This window comes from Balaenoptera musculus, chromosome 19 (assembly GCF_009873245.2).
Source record: "Balaenoptera musculus isolate JJ_BM4_2016_0621 chromosome 19, mBalMus1.pri.v3, whole genome shotgun sequence".
NCBI classification, from domain to species: Eukaryota; Metazoa; Chordata; class Mammalia; order Artiodactyla; family Balaenopteridae; genus Balaenoptera; species Balaenoptera musculus.
Window position 1 is genome coordinate 42,582,350 of NC_045803.1, and position 20,006 is coordinate 42,602,355.

Consider the following 20,006-nt stretch of genomic DNA (forward strand, 5'->3'; position numbering starts at 1 on the left):
GCTGCCGGGACCACAGGCGGGATAACGGAGCGCTCCCCTGATACCAGATGCCAATTGCTCGCTTTACCATCAGCCGTGAAATTGAAGGATTACAGCGTTTCTCATTCTCTTAGTTTGGGGAACGTGAGGGTGCTATAGAGGAAAGAAACGGTTCGTGAGGCGGAGGACAAATGAGCTGGATCCTAAAGCAATAATACCAGGCAACATTTGGGCACTTGCTCTGTGCCAAGTGCTGAGTTTAGCGTTTTAAACGTGCTAATTTAATCCTATTCTATATATATTAATTCATTCAATCCTAGTACTTTATAGAGGGCAGGTATCATAATAGCCCCACTAGACGCATGCGGAACTGAGGCTCAGAGGGGTTATTTCGCTAGCCTGAGGTCACAGAGCTAATAAGTGATGGAATCCGGGTTTGAACGCAAGCGGTGCGGCCCCAGAGCCCATGCTCGGCTAGAGAGAGGACTCCCACGGTCGCAACGCAAACTCCTCTCTTAGCCGCAGGCCTGGTGGTGGGAAGGACAGGCAGGCTTCCAGGCTAGCCCTTGAGAGCCAAAAAATCTATAACTAGAGACTCCAGTCTCCTCCTCAAACCCCTAAATCTGAGATGGGTAGGAGGAAGGAAAGTGTTGAGGAGTCAGCCTGAGATTCTCACGACAGCTAGGGAAGGTGGGGAGGCCTCAGGGAACAGGAGGTTGTGACTGGCTGGGAAAACTCAGCTCGGTGGGGAGAGGGCGTGCAGTGTGGAGCGACTGAGTTTCAGGACCGTTTCAGGGCCCGGGGCCCACTTGTGTGCCGCCACGGGTAAAGCGCTTCGGGTCTGAAGTAGAGGAACGAATCCCAGCTCCGTCGCATGTCCCCCAGTAAGGATACAGAAGAGCTGCTTCGTAGGGAGCCTCACTGGAAGGTTGCCTCTCTCGCAGCCAGCAGTTTTTACTTAGATTATAGTAGCTATTTTAGACCAATTAAAAACAGTCGCGATTTTTAAATGCCTTTATTTGCATTTTACAAAAGTTGAGAAATTGTTAATTATTTATATCCTACGTGGGGGGTGGGAAGCTTGCTGGAGGTGATGGGGCTAATAACCACCCCTCTGCCTCACACCTTTTGGCGTCACCACGGCTTCGAACTCTGGGATCTTCTCTCCCAGCCTCCTTTTGTTCGGCTGTGCCAGGGAAGTAATGAGTTTTCCGCAAGTTGTAGCAGATTCTGTAACACGGTCCCTCGGGACCTCACTGCCAGTTTTAAACACTCGGAGTCCTGGGGGCAGGCTGATGTGGGAGGTGGGCAAAGAGGCAGGAGGTACCCGCCCGCCCCCCGCTGTAGCCGGGTGTGGGGCGGACACACCCGGCCTCCATCAAAGCTTTGGATAACAGAGAGCCTCGGGGGAGCATGAATGGGGCGCCTGTTTCCAGTCGGGTTCAGATGCATCTCCACTTTCTTTTCCACAAGGCACAGAAACAATTTTCTTCCTGTGCGGCGGAGAGTGGGTTGCCTTTTTTTTCCCCTCGAACCCAGAATCTGCGAGACAGGGCCTGGGTCTCTGCCGGGGGCAACTCCAGAAAACCCGAGAGAACGCAGGAGGGGCGCGGGAGAGGACAGTGGGGGGGGGGGCGGGCTTCGGGGTGCCTCCAGAGCGCCAGCCCCGGCCCCACCTGCGAGGAGGCGGGACCTTGCGGCGCTGGACCAATCAGCACCTACCTGCGCTCACCTGGCCCCCCCCCCCCTCCCCGCTGGCTCCCGCCAGCCGCGGTTCTCAAAGGGACGCGCTGAGCTTAGCGGAGCACTAGCCCGACGTCGCGGCAGCTTTTACCCCTCTCTCTCCAGCCATGGGGCTCCCTAGTGGGCCTCTCGAGTCCCTCCTCCTCCGCTTCTTCCTCCTACTCCAGGTACTCCATTGCCTTGCCCTGACCCCTGCCGGGACGTTCCTCAGAGGGCGGGCGGGGTCCGCACGCGGCGGTGGCGTCGGGGAGAGAGCCGGACTGGGCTGCCTGGAGCCAAGGTTGTCCGGGAAAGCCTGAGAGGACTCCCCGGGATGGGTATGCAGGGCCGGGCACGCCTGTGACCCAGCCTCCCTCTTTACCCCTCTTCCCTTAGGCGCAGGTTTACTGGCTGCCGCGCGCGGCCTCCGAGCCGTGCCGGGCAGGCTTCGGGGAAGCTGAAGTGACCTTGGAGGCTCGAGGCGCGGAGCTGGAGCCGGGCCGGGCGCGGGGGAATGGTAAGACTCCCCCCACGGGGGCCCGCCGGTCGGAACTTCGAGGCGGGGTCTGCGCTGGGGGTGTCCGGGCTGCGGCGGGGGGACTCCTGGCGCCTCCTCAGGTGTGGGGGACGCGCAGAAAGCATCCCCGGGGCTGGAATGGGGGTGGGCGTATGGAGAGAAAGGCCGGAGAGCCTAGCGCCCTCTGACGTCCAGCCCCTCCTTGCCCCTCTGCGGCGGCTGACCTGGACCCCCTCCTTCGGGGTGCGGGGCGGCTGAGCCGCTCACCCAGCCCGGACGTGGGAAGCTCTCCCCTGGGGCCCCAGCGGAGGAATGCGCCTTCCACATTCCTCCCCCAACCCCCGCACAGGTGTGGGGATGAGCCGTGCCCCGGGCAGCCCCCTTCGCCCCTCTCGGGCCCCCTTTGTGTACCGTGCTTTGTGTCTCCGACTGACAGACCAGGTCTGTTTCTCTTCTTCGCGCTCCCTTCCCCCGCCCCCCTTCTTGCCCGGCAGCTGGAATGCACTCTTAACCCTGCCCTTCCCGGAGGGCCCGCGCCCCTGCAGCCTGCCTGAAAACTGGGCCTGGCACACCTGGACTGGGGCCATCACGCACTGGGGACACCCCCCGACCCCCAGTGTACTGGGACTGAAATGTTAGGGCCCTTGAGGGAGTGGGCGTCCAGGAGCCAGAAGGTCTTGAGCTGTAGGGGCTGTGGGTGGGGGATCAAAGCACATTTTTGATCTCACAGTTTCTTCTACGGTTTAAAAACTTGAGGGGGTGGGGTTTACTTTGGTGCTCAGAACCAGTGTGTTATGAGATCCAGGCAGCTGACGGCTGATGGGGGCTCTTTCCCTTCATCCAGGACAGGGCGGGTTCCTCCACCGGATCAAACCCAAGTTCTTAAACAGAGGTGTATCCCAGGATCCTTGGGTGGGCTTCCAGAGGGTCCTTAACCTGTGAAATTGTTTAAGAACTTGTATGCATTTTTCTGGGTAGGGGATCTAAAGTTTAAAAATTTCAAAGCAATTTAAAAACCTATGCCACCTAGCATTTTTCTAATGCCCCCATCAGCATACCCCTCACCCCAGGTACAAATTCCCGCAGCTTGAATGTGCGGGTGAGCTGCCTAGGGGACAGAATGGCTCTCCTTTGTTTCTCCAAAAGAGGAGAGGGGGCCTTGAGTTCTGTAGAAGCCTTTATTTCTTCTTTTCCCCCCAAATAACTCTGCATATTGACAAAACAATTAACACCCAGGCTAGGCCAAGCTCCTTAAACTCTTGGCTGTAGGGAGCTGAGGAGAGGCATTAAGAGGCCATGCCTCATAAACTTTAAATTCTTGCACTTGGGTTTATTACTGACTGGCTAACAAACTGCAACTCAGCCAACCTGTAAAAATGTTAACTTGGGCAGGGCCCCAAATCCAATTCAGGCTCCCTGAGGAAGCTTTATTGCTAACCAGACTTCTGCCAAATCTGTACACCCTCCCCCTCATTGTCAAGTTTTCCGACTACAGTCTGGGAGAGCAGGCTATGGCTCTGAGTGTTGTCTGTGCCTTATCTTTCTTACTGAAGCAAGAAATATCAGATTAACTGTCACTTCACTAAGCTTGAGGTTCTTGGGGGGAAGCAGTGATCAGGTTTTCGATTTCACAGTCCGGTTGGCAAGTGCTTCTCGGTGACGTCAGGCATTTTAAACCTTTTGAGAAAATTCTGCTTTCTCGGATGTCTGGTTTATGGTTGTGAAAATGGTGGGTTCATGCCAGGAGTGCACCTAGGTTATAAAACAAAAGGTGGGTTAATGTGCTTGGCTAACCTTGAGTGCAGCTCCCTGCAACATGCCGAGTTCTTAGAGCAGTCTTCCTGTGAAATGGGATGCTGCCTTCTTTTTAAATAAAAGCAAGTTTCTGAGCCCAATTTGTCCCAATAAATTGGGACTCCCCGGCAAAAAATAGTGGTATTTCTCCCCTTAGTCTTCAGCAGCTGACCTCTTTTCTACCTCCACCCCAGCTCCCTATCCTCCATACACAGGAACCCCAGCCTGGATCCAGCCATGTTGAAAGGGTTGTCCTGAGGGTACATACAAACTCTCAAGTTTGGCCAAGCAGACAACAGTTTCCCTATAGCTAAGGAACAGTTGCCCTTGTTGTTCGCCCCTGGGTTATGAATTTCACAGGTGTCCATGAAGTTGAGCTCAAAGAAATTATCTGATATAATTAACACCTTGTTTGTATGTGCACTTTCCTCTTCAAAGCATTTGCACAACTCTGAGCTTGCTTTATCCTCCTGCCATTCTCTTGAAGCTGGTGCTGTACATTTAAACAACTTGAGCTCTTAATCCCAGAGTTGAGACTTCAGAAACCCTGTAGCCCAGCCCTGCTGGAGGTTTTAGAGGTGGAGAAACACAGGAACAGCTTAATGGATTCAATTCCCTAGGCTAAACTCGTGAGCTCCCTTGAGGGTCACAGACATGACTTTTACCTCTAGGTTTATGCCCAGGACCTGGTGCTTAATAGGTCCCAGTAGGTACTTGTGTGAACTATGACAATCTTGTGAAGTTCTGACCATTTTACAGATGAAACCTCAGTGGTTGTGGCTTCCCCAAAGTCATCTCTGCAGTGACCAGATGGGACTTGAATGGAAGTTTCTGACTCCCAAGTTCCCTGACATTTTTTTTACCACCAAAAAGTAGGAGGTGGATGAAATGAAGAAGTGGAATGTTGGAGCACCAAATCCCACCAGTAGCAACCCCCTGCCCCAAGAGCGCTTAGTCATTTATTCCTTTTCATCCTAGGGTTTTCCAGAAACATTCCTGCAGAGGAAACCAGCTTGAATACAGTCTCTTTAAGTGTCCTAGTGATGGGGGCTTGGGTCAGGTGAAGCCAGGCTTGCCTAGACCAAGAGTGAGAGGTTAATCTGGAAGGAGGTAGAGCAGGAATGTTCCCCCACCCCAACCCCACAGTCTGGGGTCTGCCTTCAAGTGTGGTCTAGGAGCAAAGACAAAGGAGAGGTGGGAGGAAGGAGCTTTCGTGGTATTAGTGCAGTGATTAAAGTGAGTGACCTAAAGTGTTCTATGCATCCTTCATGGAGAACAGTTGAGAGAAGCAGCTTAATTACAGTAAAAGAAATCCAGTACTTCATTATGGCCCCCTCCGCAGGTTCAACTCACCCTTAGTCAGCGTTTGGGTAAGATTAAAGCTAACCCTCATTAGCTTTGGTAGAAAACTTCAAAGTTCAGTAATAAATCTGACTGAGCAGGAGTTAACTTCAAGATGGTTTTGCTTATTTCAACTCATGTAAAAATTGCCTTTTGTTTTGGAGCTCCCATTCCGGGCTATGCCCTCTATTTACATTTTATTTTTTCAGTAAACATATATTTAGCATCTGCATGTGTCAGGCACTATTCTAGAATGGCGGCTAAAACAATGAACAAAACTAAGACCCTGCCCTGGTGGAGCTGACTGTCTAATATTAGTTACTTTTTATGCTTATAAGAGCCTTGCCGCGCAGGTGGTGGTAACTCCCCCTCAGCTGTAAAATGAGGGTAAGAAACTTGGTGTGAGGTCACTGGGGCAGTCAGCAGTAAGGCCAGGGGGAGTCCATGGTGCCCAATAAATCTGCCTCTGTGGAATGAATATTTGGGAACTGGGGCTTCCAGCCCACCCAGCTGCCTTCCTGGCTCAGCAGCCGAGTAGGGTTGGTTGCCAAAGCCCGACGTACATCACTGTTAGCTGGTGTCTGGGGAGCAGGTCTCAAACCTCTAGTCTCTCTTCTCATCTCCTCACATGGCACTCCGTTCCTAGGTTACCCATGCAGGGTGCCCTCACCTCCCTGCTGTGTGAGGAAAGCATGGCTTACCATGAGCAATGAGTCTCTAGGAAACGATAGCTCTGCAAAGCATTTGGAGGATGATGGAGGAGGAGGAGGGACAGAAGGGCCTGTCTCCCCAAATCAGTGGAGGCTTCGGTCCTGAGGCTGAATGATCTCCATGCAAAGAACCACTGTTATTGAAGAATAGCATATGTGGAAGAAAGTGTCCAGATGATAAGTGTACATACAGCTCGATGAACATCACACACTTAAAACACCCATGTACCTAGCACAAATATCAAGAAACAGCATTATCAGCACCTCAAATGCCACTTCCCTCCCCATCTTTACCCTTCCCCAAGAAAACCACTATCTGGACTTCAAATACCATGGATTGATTTGCCTATATTTGAACTTTATGTAAAAGAATCATACAGAATATCCTCTTGGATCTGGCTTCTTTCACTGCACATTGTGAGATTCTTGCACAGTTCTGGATGTAGTTGTGGTTGATTGTCATTCTGTAGTTTCCATCATGTGACCATCCACACTTCGGCTGTTGATGGGCGTTTGAGGAGTTTCCATTTTTTTGGCTATTACAGCTAGTGCTGCCCTGAACACCATTGTGCAAGGGAAACTGCATAGGCAGATCAGTTAGGTACATCCCTGGGAGCGTAATTGCTGGGTTAACTGAGGATTACCTGGGGGTCTCAGTACTGTGGCCGAGTACTGAGAAGTCAGCTTTTCTGTGTCTTGAAGCAGCTGAGTCTCTTCTGGACTCTCACATCCCCCTCTCCCAACAGTCTCCTTACCAGACCCGTCCCTTCTGGCTTCTTGCTTCCCACCTGGCCCTGTGCTAAGAGACAGCAATTTTTTATTAGGTACTTGGTCACGTCCTTTGTTTGGGGGGAGAAGTCCTTCCCTTTATTTGTCCTTAAGCTAATGCTTGTTACTTTCCCCAAAGTAGAAAGGGGATCTGGAAAGGGCCCTGAATTTCTACGGTGAGAACTTCTTCATGGGTGGAGATTTTTCATCCTGGCCGGTGTGTGGGTGGGCGGCAGCAGCCTCGTATGGCCAAGGTGGTCGAATGCAGCTCCTCCCTCATTATAGAGGTAGTGAGGTGTCTGAGACTCAAGGCCAAGCTGACTGGTCATTCAGCCAACAAACGTCTGAGTACCTACTGGGAGCTTGAAGTTGAGAAGCAAGCAAGGCCCACAGCTCCTTAACCTCAGTGAGCTCCCTGACCACAGGAGGAAGCAAATCAGTCACCAGGCAATTTTACTAGTGAATCCTTCATTCAGCAAATATCTATTGAGCACCTCCCAAGTGTCAGGTACTGTTCTAGGTGCCAGGGATACATTAGTGAGCAAAACATGCACAAAACCCAGGCTTTGTGGGCCATTCACCTGCTAGTGGAGGGAGATGGACAAAATAAGTAATATATGCATGTAATCAAGTGGGAGGAAAAATATAGAGTCACACAGGAAGGGCTGCTGACATGTTCTGGGAGGTGGGGGGCACCTGGCAGAAGTGATGTCCAAGCCAGAGGCCGGGGAAGGGGTTGGGACATGAGAGGTGGCAGGGAGTGTTCCTGCCAAGGGAACAGCATATGGGGTCCAGGAGCTTAAGTATGTTTAGTTTGGCTGGACCATGGAGTGTGAGGTGGGGAGCAACAGAAGGGAAGTAGGCAGGGTCCAGTCCAGCGCGGAACTTCCCTCACTCCAGAACAGAGGCAGCGTGGTGTTTGGGAAAGGCAGGAGATGTGGCTGACGTTCCAGTTGTGCCCTCATGCAGGCCACTGTCTCTGAAGTCTCCTCTGGATCCAGGACCCTGGGCCCACATCCACCATCCCTCCTCGACTCCCGACTTTTCCCAGACCCAAGGATGACGTGGTCAGCCGCAGTTGAATATTCCCCCTGGTTTCATTTAACCTGGCATTACCAGGCAGCAGGGGCAGCAAGGAAGGGCTTTCAAACAAAATGAAACAAACACATTTAATAATACCATTTACTGGAGAGCTTACTGAGTTCCAGAAACTACACTATGTACTTTATGTAATAAGCCCCTTTAATCCTCCTAAAAGCCCCATGAGGGGAGTGGAATTGGCCCCATTTCACTGGATAGGAAACCTAGGCTTGTAACTTTGTAACTTATCCAAGTTCACCCAGGTCGTAAATTGTGGAGTTAGGGCTTGAACCAGGTTGGACTCCTACTTGAAAGGTACTAACCATTTGGGAGTCAGAGTTGTGAGTCCTCTGGCCTCAGCCAAGCTGAGGAAGATTGGAAATAGTTAACATCTGACCCAAGACTTTTGAATTGCTGTTCCCTCCACTGGCCTCTGTTAATCACCAAGATCTGGAGTGATGGGGGAGGGGAGGAGGAGGGGACACGTCTTTCCAGGACCCCAGCCTCCCTTTTAGGATGTAGGGGAACAGGGAGGGTTCAGATACCAGGCCCAATAGCTGACAGTGCTCTCACTGTCAGTCTCAGCAGAGAATCTGCTTCTGGCTGTTCATCTTCTTCCTCTCCTCACCCCACCCCCTCCTCCCAGCATTGAGGACCTCCCCCAGCCCTGCTCTGAGTGGAGGAGCTTGATACGCTCTGCCCCCTCCTCCTCACCCAGCCAAATCTGGGCACCCATGTGGTTGTGGCTTACCTAGAGCATCAGTAGCCTGCAAATTCCTCAAGGTGACAAAATCCCCTCCAGGCTGCAGCTGCCACAGTCCCGATGGACTTCGGGGTACGGGGGTCCTGCTGCTTGCTCAGCGAACCAAAATGCCTTATCCTGGGAAGGAAAGCCGAATGAACACTTTCCTTCCTCCCTTTACCCCACCTTTGAGCTCGTAGCTCTGGCTCTGTCGCTGACATCTGAGGAGAGGGCTCGGAGGCAGGGCCACACCGCCAGGAGGTGGGAGGGCTGGTGCCTGCTTCCCCCTCATGAGAGCCTCTCTGAGCTACACAGAACCCAAGAAGGAGGAGAGAGCTGTTCTCCCTCAGGACTCTGAGGTATCTCAGGGGCAAGATGGGGCTGGGGAGGCACGACCCCAGGCTTTCTTCTTCCTCCTCAATCTCAGTTACCCCACTTTTGCTTGTTCAAGAGCACATAAGATTAGTTCGAAATTACATCTCTCTTACCAAGCCTCAGACCTGTGTTGGAGACTAATAGTAGGTTGATCTTGCCCAGGGGGTCCGACTTCAGGGCCTCACATTAACTTTAAGAAGTCTTTGCTCCCTGGGAATTAATTGTGTGTATGTGTGCTTTTCTAAGAAGATTCCTCCCCCCACATTGGCAACCCCACTCTCTCCCACCCTCAAGTCCAGGTTCACTCGGAAGTTCTTCAGATTCTTGTCAAAGCCAGCAGTGAGGACAGGCCTGATGGTGTACATCTGGGCACAGGCAAGGGAAAACGGGGTTCTAGGCCTGAGGCAAGTTACTCTGGTCCCAGCTCCTCGGCCTTGATGCTCTAACTCCGCTGTGTGGGAAGTGCCTCCGTGGCCCTGGACGTGAGGAGGTGGACTGCTGGTTGGTCAGACAGAGAGCAGGGCTGGAGGGCTCAGCTACTCACCTGGGTGTCTTGCTTAAGGCTGCCTGCCTTCTCACGAGCCCCATCTTGTAGCTTCAGGCAGAGAGAAAAGACAGGTACTTGTGGGCTCCCCACACACAAGCCAGAACAAGATGCCAGGCCCACACCCTTCCCTCTCCTTGTGGAGTCAGCTTCAGCCAGGGCTTCCCACCAGGGCTTCAAGACCTGCCATTTTCTTGTCTTTTATGGTCTTTTACTGCTTCCAGAATTCTCCTGTGTTCCCCAACTGGAACGCAGCCACACTCCAACTGGTTTACCCCTGCCTTTGAGTCAGTAGTTTGCAAGCTTGGCTGACTATCAGGATTGCCTAGGGAGCTTTTTATTTCTATCACACCCTCTTTCATATATACTATTTTATATAGTTTGTGTAGAGTTGGGCTCGTTGGTTGGGATTTCACATTAATACGTGAATATCTATTCACTGTAAAAACAATGTTTTTCAATAAAATAATAGCATGTACTATGTGACAGGTACAGCTCTTAGCATTTTACGTGTATTACCTTGTTTAATCACCATAACATCCCTTGAAGTAGGTACTATTACTATCCCCATTTTATGGATGAGGAATCTGAGGCCAGAGAGGTTAAGTAACTTGCCCAAGATCATGCAAATAATAAATAGCAGAGCTTGGATTCAAATCTAAGCTGCCTGAGCTTTAACCATTGAACTCCATTGCGTCTCAACAGAAGCAAATCAGAAATAAACACGTGAAAGTCCTCTCTTCCTCAGTTCTGCTCCGGTAGGGTAAGCACAGTTAATAGTTTAATGTGAATTCTTGTAGACCTTTTTCTTTTTTTTTAAATTTTTGAATTTAATGTTATTTATTTTTTTATACAGCAGGTTCTTATTAGTTATCCATTTTATACACATCAGTGTATACATGTCAATCCCAATCTCCCAATTCATCCCACCACCACCACCACCCCACCACCACTTTCCTCACTTGGTGTCCATACGTGTGTTCTCTACATCTGTTGTAGACCTTTTTCTTGACAAAGAACTTATGTATGCACACAGGAATTATTAAAACAAGGATTGGACTATGTCATACTTAACAAACGTTATCGTACAACTTACTTTTTTTAACTTACTGAATCACAGGCATCTTTCCAGACTGGTAAGTACACATCTATCTTGCTTTTAACAGCTCCATAGTCTTCTACATGGTAGATATACCATGATTTATTAGCTAACCCCCTATTTTTATCTTTTACAGATGTGGAAGTGGGGAGGAGTTAACGTAAAAATTGTGAAGTGTTTGAATTTTTAGAAATCTGTCAGGAATCACCTTATTAGGAAAGACTGCTGTAGAAAGATGATTGAATGAATTGTTCCTCTTAACCCCATTCAGTTAAATTAAATTTTTATGTTTGAACAATACCTTCAAGACAGGTTTTGAGGTAAGCTTAATAAGGTTACTGTACCATTTAAAAATCATTAGTTTTCACACTAACCATTGTTTTAAGGTTTAGTTATCTGAATGTTTCAAAAGTATTTGAAATCAAAAATTTTTTTAATTTAAATTGCATAACTCAGAAGTGCACTATCAAATGTATTAGCACTTGCATTATTTTCCTTGGGTGTTGAAAGCTTGAGAGTGTGCCATTCAGTCAAAGCGAAATGCATTTTTTCTCAAGTTTCTCTTTAGTTTTCAAAATCTAGTTAGCAAGCATTTTGATGAATAAAAGTTGATTTCCATTCTTAAAGAGAATACTCATTTCTGATCTTAGTTTCCAAGAGGGGCTTATGAGTTTTTTCTTAAACCCAAATATTGCTGCAATAAACAGTCTTGCACAGGGTGGTTGCATCGATGTAAAAGATTTATCCTTGAAAACCTCAAATAATTCATAACTCCTATGATTCAAGACTTATGTCCTCTTATGAACATATGTGAAGTGTATGTGTGTGGAATAAGGGAATTGGATGCTTACAACTCACTGGTCTCCCTTGTATTTTTTTTAAGATTTTTTAAATATTTATTTTGTTTATTATTATTTATTTTTGGCTGTGTTGGGTCTTTGTTGCTGCACGCAGGCTATCTCTAGTTGCGGCGAGCAGGGGCTACTCTTCGTTGCGGTATGTGGGCCTCTCATTGCCATGGCTTCTCGTTGTGAAGCCCGGGCCCTAGGTACTTGGGCTTTCAGTAGTTGTGGTGCACAGGCTTAGGTGCTCTGTGGCATGTAGGATCTTCCTGGACCAGGACTCGAACCCGTGTCCTCTGCATTGGCAGGTGGATTCTTAACCACTGCACCACCAGGGAAGCCCTAGTCTCTCTTGTATTGAAATAATGTGACTTTTTACACTTTTTCTTAATTTGGGAGATTTGCATTTCTTCAAACTCCATACAAAATGAGACTTTAATATTTACAGCACCATTTCAAATTTTGACAATTGAAGTTTGCATAAAATATAACTGTATTATAATGTATAGAGTGTCTGAGCTGGAGTTCCAGAGCCACTGTGCCTGGGTTAAATCTGTTTGTCTACTTACTAGCTGTAAGGGTTGGGTAAATTTGCTTAACCTCTATGCTTCAGTTTCCTCATCTGTAAAATAGGGGTAATAATGGGGATCTCATAGGCTGTAGTGAGGATTAAATGAGTTAGGGTATGAAAAAGCATGTAGTAAATAAATAAATGTCAGGTGTTAGTGGTAGTGATAATAGCAGTGGTGTTACAGCTAGACTAGTTTGTATACTTACATCTTTAGACTGTATTCCTAGAAGAAAAATTGCTGGGTCAAAGGACTTTCATAGTTCATTCAACAATTATTGAATGCCTACTTTGTATCAGGCACCGTGCTAGGTGTTAGGATATAGTGATAAGCAGATTCTAACACAGTCTCTGCCTTTGGGCATTATAGAGACTAGTAAGGGAGATAGGCAATTAGAATTGGAATGGGAATGTAGGGAGACACTGTTCTAGGCAGAAGAAGCAGCGTGCGCAAAGGCCCTGTGGTAAGGGGTTATGATGCACTTAAGAAGAGGACCATTGTGGCTAGACAATGGAGATAAGGATTGGGCACATTATAGATTTTGGGTTTTATCCTGAGAACAATGGCACATCATTGATGAGTTTCAAACAAGGAAGTGATCTTATTTTCTCAAATGTATCTGTTGCGTTTTTAAAAGATCCTTTTTTTAAAATGGAGAATTTTGTACTCATTTAGGCTAAAAATGATGTAGTAAGTACTAAGGTTGGGGAGGTAGAGATGGAGAGGCATGAGTCTTGGTGATTGACTGTGAAGGGGAGTCTGAGGGAGAAATGGTCAAGGAATAGGATGCTAGATAACAGTACACTAGGCACTGTGCTAAATATTAACTCATTTAACTGAGGCAGGTATTACTAGCATCATTCCCATCTTCTAGGTATGGAAACATACTTGCCCAAAGTCTGTCACTGGAACCAAAATTTGAGTCCGGGTACTCTAGACACAGCCTCTGGGCTGCTTCTGAGGCCCAGATTTTGGATTTGTGTAGCTGAGTGCATTGATGTACTATTCCCTGGGAGATACACTGGAAAAGGACCATATTTAGGGCAAGAGTAAAGAAGATCATGAATTTGCTTTTGACATGATTTTAAGATTATGGATTATGCCTTTAAAGCATCCAGGGGGAGATATTGAAAAGACAGATATATGTGGTGGTCAGAGGAAGAATCTGGACATTTGAAATTTTAATACATATTCTGAAGTGCCCTCAAAAATCCATACCAGTTTACCTGCTTACAAGAAATAAAGGTGAGAACCACAAACTTTAAAAAACCAATAGGGCTTCCCTGGTGGCGCAGTGGTTGAGAATCTGCCTGCCAATGCAGGGGACACGGGTTCGAGCCCTGGTCTGGGAAGATCCCACATGCCGCGGAGCAACTAGGCCCGTGAGCCACAATTACTGAGCCTGCGCGTCTGGAGCCTGTGCTCTGCAACAAGAGAGGCCGCGATAGTGAGAGGCCCGCGCACCGCGATGAAGAGTGGCCCCCGCTTGCCACAACTAGAGAAAGCCCTCGCACAGAAACGAAGACCCAACACAGCCAAAAATAAATAATAAATAAATAAATAAAAAATGTACTTATCCCTTTAAAAAAAAAAAAAAAAAAAAACCAATAAACTGGGCTTCCCTGGTGGCGCAGTGGTTAAGAATCCGCCTGCCAACGCAGGGGACACAGGTTCGAGCCCTGGTCCGGGAAGATCCCACATGCCGCGGAGCAACTAAGCCTGTGCGCCACAACTACCGAGCCTGCGCTCTAGAGCCCGTGAGCCACAACTACTGAAGCCCGCGCGCCTAGAGCCCCTGCTCTGCAGCAAGAGAAGCCACGACAATGAGAAGTCCGCACACCGCAACGAAGAGTAGCCCCCGCTCGCCGCAACTCGAGAAAACCCGCGCACAGCAATGAAGACCCAACGCAGCCGGAGGGCTTCCCTGGTGGCGCAGTGGTTGAGAGTCTGCCTGCCAATGCAGGGGACACGGGTTCGAGCCCTGGTCTGGGAAGATCCCACATGCCGCGGAGCGACTGGGCCCGTGAGCCACAATTACTGAGCCTGCGCGTCTGGAGCCTGTGCTTCGCAACAAGAGAGGCCGCGATAGTGAGAGGCCCGTGCGCCGCGATGAAGAGTGGCCCCCCCACTTGCCGCAACTAGAGGAAGCCCTCGCATGGAAATGAAGACCCAACACAGCCATAAATAAATAAATAAATAAATAGCATTCCCTTTAAAAAAAGACCCAACGCAGCCAAAAAACAAATAAATAAATAAATTTATTAAAAAACAAACAAACAAACGATAAACTGTCTTCCCTAAATCCACCTCCAGAAACTGACTCAGTAGAAGTGATGGGTGGGCTGGAAGCAGGGAATCTGGGTTTTTTTTAAAGTTCTCCAGGTGATTTTATCAGTTGGATTTGGGAACTGTTGCTCTGTGATATCATGAAGGTCACTGTGAAGAGGTGAATATATCTCTTTTAGAGAGGATCTGAAAGAAGGAACAAACTAGTGAAATGTGAATGAAAGCATGGCATTCCACCCCCCCTTTGGCCCCACAGGTTGCAGGGATCTTAGTTCCCTGACCAGGGGTTGAACCTGGGCCTTGGCAGTGAAAGTGCCAAGTCCTAACCACTGGACTGCCAGGGAATTCCTGAAAGCATGGCATTTTGAAATTAACTTCCAATGCTTGTCTCAATGGAAGTTGATCCTTTTTTTTTTTTTTTCCTTAATTTTCTGCTTACCTCAGGATTCTGAATGACCTTTACCTTCTTGTTCTTTTGTTTTGCTTTTTAAATTACCGTCCCTGGTTTTGAATACTTAATTGTGCTTTAAAAAGCGCAATACATCTTATTTGGCCCTAACAAGAGCCTGGGTGTGTGTGTGTGTGTGTGTGTGTGTGTGTGTGTGTGTGTGTGTGTTCCCATTTTTAGATACTGGAAATTACCAAGGGCTTATATTTGTTGAGTGCTTACTGTTAACAGCTTAAATATGAAGCGACTTGCCCAAAGCTGCCGGGCCAATGTGCAGCAGTTTAACCCACCAGACCCTTAATTGGTATCCCAGAGGTCCCAGGTTGATCGCTGGGATCTCTGCTCTCATTCTTGAGGGTGGGAATCATTGACAGCACCTAACACTGAGCTTTGAGTCAGCCATGTTTGGAACTCCCAGAGTGCTGTGAAGTATAGCTCAGCTTGGGTTTCTCTCTGGGGATTATAAGGGAGGACCCAGCTCCCAAGCGTGAGGAAGAACCTGAGTAATGGAGATCTTTCCAAAGAGCTTTCTGCAGAGAGGCAAAACTCCCCTAGAAAGAATTGCTTTCTCCTTAACAACATGGGGTTGCCATATACTAGTCAGAGGGGGGAAAAATCACAACGTCTCATTCTGATTGCAAATCAAATACATGTTTACTATGGAAAAACTGGAAGATAAGCAGAATGGAGGTCCACCACCCATAAAGGACTTTAGTCATTTCAAATGAACATTTTTAATAGATCTTCCAGGTCCATTTCCGTAATCAAGTCTTCCTTGAAGATATCTGATCTGAAGGAGAGGGCCCGAGTCCCATTGCTTCATTGCCCCACAGCTCGCCCTCCTGCCTGGCATTCCTGACAATCCAGCTTCATATTCGACTTCAGTGGATCAGAGAAGGGCTACAGGCTGAGGGCCTCAAGTGCCCCATCGGCGCCATCTGCAGGAAGATCCAGGTCCAGGGTGAATGGTGTATAGATGGAGGCGTCTGCCAGGCGTAGCCACACTCCCCCAAGGTCATGCTGTTGTCCAGGAGCTGTCATCTGTGTAAAGCTGCTCCTTGCGCCGCCGGTGGCCACTTAAGAATGCCTTTCACCAAGCGCTTCAGCTCCAGCACCGTGCTTGACTTCCTAGCATCCCCCAAGGTGGTGATCTTGTGGTGACGGATCATCACGAACACCCAGGGAGGCAGGTCCACTTGCACTGCTCTCTGCTTTAGGGAATCAGTCTGGCTCCTCTGAGGGCGACAAACGGCTGTGGCAGGACACGTGGGGTGCTTTATCTCCCGGCATGCCACGGGATAGCCCCTTGGGGTCCTAGCATGCCTCGCGGGCTCCCCATGTCCCCCCTCCACCCCCCCGCTCGCATGCCTTGCAGCCGCTGCCCATTAGTCTCCTCAGATCAGATTCTGCTCACCCTCCACCACCTTGGACTTCTTTTTTTTTTTTTAATAAACTTATTTATTTATTTATTTATGGCTGTGTTGGGTCTTCGTTGCTGCGCGCAGGCTTTCCCTAGTTGCAGCAAGTGGGGGCTACTCTTCGTTGCGGTGCGCAGGCTTCTCATTGCGGTGGCTTCTCTTGTTGCGGAGCACGGGCTCTAGGCATGCGGGCTTCAGTAGTTGTGGCTCATGGGCTCAGTAGTTGTGGCATGCGGGCTCTAGAGCGCAGGCTCAGTAGTTGTGGCGCATGGGCTTAGTTGCTCTGCGGCACGTGGGATCTTCCCATACCAGGGATCGAACCTACGTCCCCTGCACTGGCAGGCGGACTCTTAACCACTGCACCACCAGGGAAGTCCCTCTTGGGCTTCTTTGGCCTGGAAAGTCATTGGTTCTGGGGAGAGCTAGTCTGCCTTCCTGGTGCCAAGGCTCCACCACCCCCCCTTCTTCTAACGAGTATAAAGATATTAATATTTTATGATTGTCAGGCTCAGGCTATAAACTATAAGTGGCTATTTTGTAAATATTGTATATTAATGCATATATGTGGAATCTAGAAAAATGGTACAGATGAACGTATTTGTAGGGCAGGACTAGAGACATAGACGTAGAGAATGGACATGTGGACACGGGGGGAAGGGGAGGGTGGGACGAAGTGGGAGATTACGTTTGACATAAATAAACTACCATGTGTAAAATAGATAGCTAGTGGGAACCTGCTGTATAGCACAGGGAGATCAGCTCGGTGTTCTGTGATGACCTAGATGGGGGGAAAGGGTGGGGAGGGAGGTCCAAGAGGGAGGGGATATAGGTATACATATAGATGATTCACTTCATTGTACAGCAGAAACTAACACAACATTGTAAAGCAATTTTACTCCAATATAAATAAATAAATGAATAAATGGCTGTTTTGTGACTTTTTCCCCCTGAGCAGAGCACTGTTTTTCCTTGATACTTTTTTTACAGTATTTAAGGCTGTAGGTGAGACATTTGAGTGACTGTAGCACACGTAATTAAGTATTCTGTTGAAAGTTAAGTTGTTGAGACTTTTTTTTTAAACGCTAAGCAACAGTCATGAACATCCGTGCAGGTATGGTTTTGTCACATCTTGGATGACTTCCTGGCACAATTCTTGGGTCGAAGGACTTGTTTAAGCCTTAATTGCCCAAAAGTTTGTGTCGATCTACGTTTCCCCCACCCCTTTACAATATATAGCAGCATCCATTCCCTAAGTATTTCACAACACTTGTCCTTTTAATTTGTATTTCTTAATAAGTGAACTTTTTTCTATGGGTAGTTTTACTCAGGAAAATGCCAGAATCTTCTTTCAAGGCAATGCCACATACTTTCCCCTTGCACCTTCTTATCCCACTCCCTTAACAGAAAGTAGTGATAGCTACAAGGACAGGTTTGTTTACTTTATAAGCTAGGTGTGTCTCTAGACCAAGCTAGAATGGAAACACCTTTGACAGTGTCTCCCTCATTCCCCAACAAGATGCCGTTTGGCCACAACACTTTCAAACTGATACTACTCTTCCCTTCTCATTAAAATGCCCAAAGATCAATAGGAAAACTGTCAAGTGATCAAGTGTTGATCACTTGAAGGACATTTACCCCTGAGAGATGGTGGTTTTATTTTGCCAGAACATCCAGTAAGGTTGGACATTGGGACTACATAGCACCTCTATGTCATGGCTGAGAAGACAAGCTTCTGACCTTCATGGGTGTTTCCTTGAGAGTTGGAAGTGTCTAGGCAATTCCAACCTAAAAGCAGGCCTGGGATGAGTTCCCAGCCTAATATCCATTAATTCTTAAAAGTCTATTTAAAAAGCTTTCTTCTTTCAACAGCTCTAGTACTCCAGGGACTCAACCCTTCTTGCCCAAGTTTTATAGTGGCGCCAGCTCAGGATCTGAGGCCAGGCTTGGCAGGATGGTCTTTAGAGAGGAGCTCTGAGCACAGGCCAGGGACTCCTGGTTCCATTGGATGTTTCTATCTAGTGCAGATACACAGAGCTCTGATATAAAAAAAAAAAAATCTCTAGAAGCTGTCTCAGGTTACTAACTCCCTTCTCCAACAGTATTGTAGGAATTGTATGTTCAGACTCAGTGCTGAAACCTATCAGTTTATATTGGTACAAATACCTACATCTTCATCAGGTTCATCGACTTCATGGTTCAGAACCTCTGTGGAAGAAACTGAGTTTAAAGCTGTCAAATGACTTTAAGGTCTTAGGTGGGTGTGGAAGTAAGAGCTATGTTTACGTCTCTGTTTTTCAGCCTTAAGATCTGAACTATTGCCCCATGTGCTCGTCAGTGCTCACCAACTTGTCCCAGAAAGAGTTTGACATGAGCCCATTCATGCCTCCATGACTTGGCCAAGATTTGTGGCCTTGTGGAGCTAGGCTGCAGTCAGGAACGGGAATCAGCTTCCTTCACTAGCTGTGAGAAGGTACGGTAGAAGGGGGGTGAGTAATGATGAGACCTGGTTTCGGATCAACTTCATTTTGAAACCAGTGATACAAGCCAGTAGAGCCAAGAAGCATCTGGGAGGAAGTTGTAATGATCTGCCCCAGGGCTTACCGTTTACCAGCCTCTGTGTGACTCATGGCTTACAAAGAAAACTGCTCATGTTTCTACAGGTGCCTCAGCGAGTTTCCCTGGGCAGGTCAGATTGGCTGTGAGATCTCCATCCTCTGCCTCTCCCAGTAAACCATGGAGCACCCCCTACGAAACAGTCCTCTCCAGATGCAGACTGAGCCAGCTCCCCGTTATGTTCTTTGGTGCTGTGTATCCCCTTTTCCCTTCCGTGCATCAGCCCTTAGGTAAAGCACATGGCTGTAACTCACCCCATGCCCACTCTGAGAGATGGTTTCTCTATGGTGTAGAGAGAGGCATGGACTTGGAGTCAGAAGCCCTGGTTAATTGTGAGTAGGCTAAAAGTTGCTTGTATTGAGGGCTTACTCTGGGCCAGACACAGTGCTCAGTGCTGTGTGAACATTATCCCACTTATTCCTCCCAATAATCTTATGAGGTAGGTATTATTCCCATTTTCCAGATGAGAAAACAGCTTCTGTATGTATGTTCACACGACATGGATGTGAACCCAAGTCTTTTGGACTCCAAATCCCATATTCTTCATCACTCATCTTCCTCTGCCTTTAGGATTTGAAATCTGATCCTGCTGCTTCCAAGTTGTGGGGCTTCATATACTTTGCTCTCCTCTCTGAAGCTGCTTCCTGAGGCACTTCAACCCCAGGGCAGTCTCTTGTTTCCTGAGTTGTCAGAATAGGGGAGTAGTATCTACCTGGTGGGTTATTTTTTGAGGACGTGGATAAGAGAACACTTAGCTGGGTGTGTCGGGCAGAGTGGGTCTTTGAAGCTTGTTCCTGCCTGCCTGACTCATGCCCCTTGGTTGTATTCTGCATCCAGCTGAACGTGGCTGAGGGCTGATGGGGCAGCTGGAATGTGCAGCCTGCGTGGGAGGCACGTACAATTGAAGTACCTTACTACTGACTTCTCCTTGATTGTTGGCACTGTCCCTTCTAAGAATAGATGGACAGCCCAGATACTGTGCTACAAATGTTTGGACCCATAAAACAATGGAAATGTGCCAGCAAACAGGGTAGTGAAGTGTACCGTACATTCCTGGTGGGCAGATTTTGTGGACAGCAGGAAGACGGTTTCTGGGTTTCTGGCAGCTTTTAGAGTTTGGGGGATTAAGGCATTAGCCCCCTGCTGGGTAACTTGGTGG

General features: G+C 48.2%; 1 protein-coding gene across 2 annotated transcripts in view; it reads left to right on the top strand.

The window, feature by feature from the left end:
* Window positions 1-1,748: 1,748 nt before the first annotated feature.
* Window positions 1,749-20,006, top strand: part of CDH3 (cadherin 3) — a 45,507-nt gene continuing 27,249 nt past the window's right edge. For both annotated transcript variants that reach the window (XM_036835087.1, XM_036835088.1), the window contains exons 1-2: window positions 1,749-1,889; window positions 2,098-2,218. In XM_036835087.1, the coding sequence (XP_036690982.1) occupies window positions 1,830-1,889; window positions 2,098-2,218 (181 nt within the window). In that variant the 5' untranslated portion in view covers window positions 1,749-1,829. The remainder of the gene's footprint in view (window positions 1,890-2,097; window positions 2,219-20,006) is intronic.